Source organism: Sander lucioperca, chromosome 4, assembly GCF_008315115.2.
Source record: "Sander lucioperca isolate FBNREF2018 chromosome 4, SLUC_FBN_1.2, whole genome shotgun sequence".
NCBI lineage: Eukaryota > Metazoa > Chordata > Actinopteri > Perciformes > Percidae > Sander > Sander lucioperca.
The window spans coordinates 43013409-43019897 of record NC_050176.1 but is presented as its reverse complement, the minus strand read 5'-3'; the positions used below and the strand labels follow the sequence as shown (position 1 = coordinate 43019897).

General features: G+C 42.9%; 1 protein-coding gene across 3 annotated transcripts in view; it reads right to left on the bottom strand.

The window, feature by feature from the left end:
- Positions 1–4247: 4247 nt before the first annotated feature.
- The window catches only part of tbce (tubulin folding cofactor E), a 16966-nt gene continuing 14724 nt past the window's right edge, over positions 4248–6489 (bottom strand). For 2 of the 3 annotated variants that reach the window (XM_036000177.1, XM_031301176.2), the window contains exons 15-17: positions 5820–5879; positions 5593–5684; positions 4248–4695 (exon numbers count right to left, since the gene is read on the bottom strand). In XM_036000177.1, the coding sequence (XP_035856070.1) occupies positions 4600–4695; positions 5593–5684; positions 5820–5879 (248 nt within the window). In that variant the 3' untranslated portion in view covers positions 4248–4599. The remainder of the gene's footprint in view (positions 4696–5592; positions 5685–5819; positions 5880–6489) is intronic. The other variant, XM_031301175.2, reaches the window with a different exon arrangement.

The window sequence follows — 6489 nt, the reverse complement described above, 5'->3', positions numbered from 1 at the left end:
TTCTGAAAAAGGGTAACTACCTTCTGAAAAACGGTAAATACCTTCTGAAAAACGGTTAATAAATTCTGAAAAAGGGTAACTACCTTCTGAAAAACGGTAAATACCTTCTGAAAAACGGTTAATAAATTCTGAAAAAGGGTAACTACCTTCTGAAAAACGGTAAATACCTTCTGAAAAACGATAACTACCTTCTGAAAAACGGTAAATACCTTCTGAAAAACGATAACTACCTTCTGAAAAACAGTAACTAATCATTCGTTACTCTTTCAAAAACAGTAACTAATCATTAACTATCTATTTTTTTGTGTACCTTATTGTAAAGTGTTACCCTTTCTTTTTAAAAAGACTCATCATATAAACCCGACGTTGAGACAAGAGATGTTCTGATGCCGATACCAGTATCTGACAAGCCTCCGAGAACGCCTAAAATGTTGGTATCGGTATCAGAGAGTACTGGAGTTTATGCACCGATCTGATATGTAGCTTACGCTGCGTTCCAGGCAGCCCTGTAACTCGTGTTTTCACCACCTTCTACCGGTGAAAGTGCCCTGGAACGGCAGCCAATCCCATAACTTACTCCCCGTGAACTGGTACCAGATGGTTGTACTCCCAGTTACAGTTTCTGACGTCACACACACATAAACAACAATGGCTCCCCCTGTTGATGCTGTACAGACGCCGGTGATCAACGGTGAGAAATAGAAATAAATAGACATGAATAGGCAACGTAAAGTAATTCCGCACATTGTAATCAAGACAATACACATATGATTGTGTACTACTACAGGTTATGTTTATTACATGAAGCCCAAAATACGTTGCTGACTGGAAATCACTAGTATCAGCTTGCGCTAGCTAACGTCAATGTTAGGCAGCCGCTAGGTAACGCTAGCTAACTTTGTCGTGACTTTTTATTTTTATTTTACCTTTATTTTACCAGGGGAAAATCACATTGAGATTAAAATCTCTTTTACAAGTGAGCCCTGGCCAAGAAGGCAGCACATAGAAATACACTTTAACATACAACAAATAACAGACAGACAGGGATGGACAGCAATAAGAAATAAAAACAGAAAATCACATTTTAAAAACAAGCGCAGGACTTGAATTCAGTATGTGAAATAAAAACCTGCAATTTTAGCTGATTTTGTAACTCATTCCATTTTTGTCTGGAACGCTACCAAGTCGTGAGTCGTGACTTTAAATCGTAACTTACGGGCAAGAAATTGTGTCTGGAACGCAGCATTAGCCCGGAAGAAAATCTACTTTAAAAGAAGTTTATTTAAGTTATTTCCCGTAAAAAAAACTTTGACTATGACTTCCCATGTTTGTCTTTAGGAACTATGAGCCAAAGAAAGGACATTGACAGCCTGTACAGCCTCAATAAAACATGTTCAACTATACTCAATCAGTCCGGTGAGTTACGCCATATAGTGACGAGAAAAGTAGTCGTTCTAACGCAACTTATGAAAGGAATTAAAGGCATACTCAACTGAAAATGGGTCTTGAGTAACGGTGGCAACCGTCCTCCGTGACAGCCTCCCCGTCGTCCATTCATTCCTGATTTTAGACACCTCGACGAGCAACAACCTGCTTAGATTACCCTCGGATGGTCTCGCGCTACACTTCTGTTCTGGTGGAACATCTGCACCCCTCAAGAGAAAACTACACATATAATACAGGGTATATACGCATTTTAACCAATACTTTTTCATGACTTTTTGGCAAATTTCCATGACTATGTATTCCTGAAAATGTCAGTCGACATTATAATAAGAATAAAAATCTGTGTTAAAGTTTACCCTCCGAGGTTTAACAATAAAATGAAGGACAATGTATGCGGTTCATAGTGGGAGCCCCGAGTACAACGGTGAGGTTAAATACATTTATTAATCACATATTATTATGCTGTGCTTAAAAAAAAAAAAATTCCATGACTTTTCCAAAACTTTCTGGGTCTTTTTATGTTTCCAAAACCTTTCCAGGCCTGGCATTTTTTAAATTCCATAACTTTTTTCAGGTTTTTTCAAAACGTATGAACACTGATAATATTAAATGAAGTTAACTGATGACCCAATCCAGTAACGTGAGATATTTAAACTAGCTGATACATGATTAAAAGCTCTTACCAGTGTATCTCTGTGTGTACTTCGTCCACAGCAATCTCCACCAATCAGTCCCAAAACCTCCCAGTTAGAGAGGAAATGTCCTAAACATATTTTTAGTAAATCTTTACAATCAATCCCTGAAAGAACTGAGCAGGCCTGCCTTGTTGCACCGTCCACATCTTCTTCTAAACTTGATATTTTAAGCGTGTAGCTCGCTAGCTCGGAGTTTGTTGTTGTTACGGAAACACACAGAGAGAGGAAGACGAGGAAGTTATCCTGGAAATGTCGTTGATTCAGACCAAGAGCGTGAATTTGGTTCAACATTTTAAAAAAAAGCAACAAAAACCTCGAAAAAATTATTAAATGTTTTTTTTTTTTTTTTTTTTAAAAAGGCGACAAAAAACTACTCAAAAAGACGACAAAAATGTCAAAATAATTGTCAAAAAAAATTATAAAAAGGCCACAAAAACCAGTGCACCAGTTATGTTAAAATGACCAGAAACCGACTATATGATCATCTTATAGTTTATTAAACACGTTAACACGGATCGTACAGCTGCATCTGAATCCTCAGAATGGGTCCAACAACACCGGGGGTCACGTAAACATTCATTTTTTAACCCCAACCATCATTTTCCCTTACCGTACGTCCACACCGCCGCCGACTTGATCTTCTGAAGATACAGGAAGTCATTCATCTTCAATGGAAGCTGCTTCTCTCAGCTGCAAGGAGCGGAAAATCTGTCGGCGTCACGTTTTGGGCATTTTGAGCGTCAATCAGAAAGTTGAAAGTAGGTCAACTTTATGGTAATGAGCTATGACGACGTTCAGCGGCAACCAATCAGAATATAGACGTCCTTCACGCTGGCTGATTCCAGAGACGCATACGAGTTAACGTTACCTGCCGGTCACATGGTCTCTAAACAGTCCGCTCACGGTGAAGTCCTGCACGGATCAACAGCTGGCGGCTGCTCGCTCTGCCTGCACGCTGCTGCGGTTCAGCGGCTAACGAGCGAGCTAACTGCTAACAGACGCCGCTGCGACCAACAACCAATACACATTCTGTCATTATATATGTCATTTATAAAAGGTTTCTAGTGTCAGTGTATTGGCCGTGCAGTGGCTGCTTGATCTTTTTCCATGATGAACATAGAATGCTGCTACGTCAGAGCGGCCAAAGCCTCAAACAGCTTCCCCGGACTTTCTGACCAGCGTCCTCGACCGGGCGGCCAGAGCTTCTTTGGAGCTCAAGTCGGCGGCGGTGTGGACGTACAGTTAACCTGACTACGTTGTTTTACCATGCACGTTGAAAAGTGAGACCAAGAGTGTCGATGGGATCGGGCATTGGGGGGTGGGGTTGGAGTCAGTTGAAAGCGTCTGACGGAGACTAAAGGAGACTTTTTGCCTCAGTAATTAACGCCAAAGGCCCCGGTGACATCCGGTCTGCAGAAAAGATCATTGGCTGCTCGCTGCCCACACTCATCCCGCTACCTCAGCAGAGCAAAAAACATAATGAAGGACTCCTCTCACCCAGGCCACGAACACTTTGAGTTCCTCCCCTCAGGAAGGCGTTTGCAGGTCTGTCAGAACCCGCACATCCAGGTTCAGAGACATCACAACTCTGAACATTCAATCACAGAAATAGGACTTCATCACGCTGAATGATTATCTGGCCTGTTTTGCGCTGCATTTTCACTTTTCCTAAGATATTTTGGTGTGAGAGTACGGCGTGATTTAAGGGTCCCATTATGTGTATGTGAGGGTATGGTTTGTGCGTATTAGAGTCCGGATCGGGCCGCATTTTTCTGTCCGAGTCCGGTCCACGTCTGATAGGCATTAAGATATTTATGTCTGAGCCCGACACAGTTAAAATCTCGTTTTTTTTGTCACACTAACGACACATGTCCGTTTGTTTGTGTGGAAATCTTTTATTAAGCACCTGTAGGAACAGATGAGGTCATCACGGGGCAACAAGCTCACGTTAACACAGGCACGCACCTACAATAATAACCATAATGACCAGAACCCCAACATCATTTCTAAATATCTGTCTGAACCCGGCCCAACCCGTCGGGTACCACGGGCCACGCTGGGTATCCATCCTCTAGTGCGTATGAATGTATACTTCTAGGCACCAACAGGAGCAGCACTTTAATTTCGTTGTGACAATGTTTTACAATGACAAATAAAATGGTTCTGAAAGCGTGACCAATTGTCAGTTTTTAAACTGCTGGGAGTGAGACTGAGTTGCAACAAAAATGCTTGAATGACTTAGTGCACGAGTGGATTTCACTCAGGGACTCTGGGAGGACTCTGAGGGAAGTCCTGAAGGAACGTGGTGCAGTTTAGTTTCTGAGACGCACAATCCAGTGTGAGTCTGTGTCTCGGCCGAACACACAAGTTCAGTTCAGTCTCTGTTCAGTCTCTGTTCTGTCTCTGTTCTGTCTCTGCCGTGGACCGAGCGGCCGGATCTTCACCGCCTGGTCCCGGGTCAGGACCAGCGCACCAACACCTGGTCTCCGTCCTCTATGGAGTAAAACTGGAGAGTCTTCAGGTCGCCGTCGATCTCAAACTCTGTCCCCACCTTCTGGAAAAGAAACGGAACTTCTCTTTAGTCCGTTACACTGGCTCAGGGACGTTAATACTTTAATATTTAGTTAGGAATGAAAGCTTTGTTGGCATTGTTAAAGAAAAATACAACCTAGTTATATTTATATAACAGTATAGTTAACTTACTGATACTATCTTTGAACTAACAAGTTGCGTTTTTGGGCTGCAGCTAACAATTATTTTCATCGTCGATTAATGGATGAGTAGTTTGGTCTCTAAAATCAGTCAGAAAATATCGATCAGTGTTTACTCCTATCTTACTACTTACTTAGCTTCATGTAGTAGATGTACAGCAGTATTGTCAGTTGATGTAGTACAACACGTGGCAAACTCGAGGCCCGCATATCAATTTACGTGGCGTTTTTGGTGCTATTTTCCAACGTTTTTGTCGATTTCTTTGGCGTTTTTGCCGCTTTTTCCCCCCGACGTTTCAGGCGCTTTTTTCAATATTTATGTCACATTTTCCAACGTTTTGGGCACTTTTTTTAGACAATTTTGTCGCTTTGTTCCACTCGATGATGGCTAAGGACCTTTTTTCTGACTTTTTTAGGACTTTATGATGCCCACAACTGCAAGTGAGAAAGCAATATGAGACATGCAATAATTTAAATGTTTGACGTTTTCTCTTAAATAAAGGCATGTCAATCATATTCCAGCGTGGCCCTTAGTGAAGTTTGACACCCCCGTAGTAGAAGGACGTTTTGGTCGGTTTCTCATTTTAACGTATTGTTATCATTACACGATGTCTGGGCTGGCTCTGGCCCTGGTCTGAGTATTGTATTCCTAAGTGCTGTTGTACGTACGTTTGAGGTTTTTCCACAGTACCGGTGGTGTGTGGGAGGGAGGGAGGGAGGGAGGGAGGGACACGTCTTACCTTGTTGCAGGTGTAGGTGAGCTTCAGATCGGCAGCAGGAACCTTCAGCAGTCTGTACAGGAGTCCCTTCACCTTCTGAACAACCATGGACGCTGCAGAAACAGAACATCCTCTGTTACCCCACTGGAAGGCCTTTTAGACTTCACTTTCATTCGGAAACGGACGCTCAGTTGAGTGTTACAGAAGCTCCGAGAGGAAGAGCGCAGAACATTTTTCTGTTGATTTACCTGGAAGTTTCTTCTCAATCGGCTTCCGGTCGGCGTCGTCCGGAAACACAAAGTTAATCTCTGCGGAGGAGAGAGGACGTCAGAGGTTTGACTCTGTAGGGCTGCAGCTAACGGTTGGTGTACTATACTGTATGCTGTATGTGGTCTCACTTGTGCTGCTTGTTGATTGTTGTGTCGTGCACGTGTCTTGTGGGTGGTGGGCGTTTTCATGGCGGTTTGAGCGGAAGTGATGATATGTTTGTTTGCTTCACCCGTGCCCCTGGGTTTTTGGGGTTTTTGACGGAGGGGGGAAGGAGGGGGAGCCTGGGAGTGAACACTTTCTGTTGACCGCCGCACTAACGCAATTAATTTCTACTCACAAGGTCATTTTACATCGGTGCCTGCAGTGCTTATTGTATAGTACGTGTGGGAGAGGAAGAATGAAATCATTGCAGTACAATCTGGAGCGCGTCACAGTGTGTTGATGCATCTCTGAGTGTTCAGTCCCTCGCCGCAGAACTTTGTTGGACTGCTCACAGCCGCAATAATTACATTAATGTGTTGATTTTTGTCTGGATGAATGGATCGGTTGTTTGGTCTCTAAAATGTCAGAAAATGGTGAAAAATGTGGATCAGTGTTTCCCCAAAAAGTCCAAGATGACCTCTAATGTTTTGTGTTGTCCACAACTCA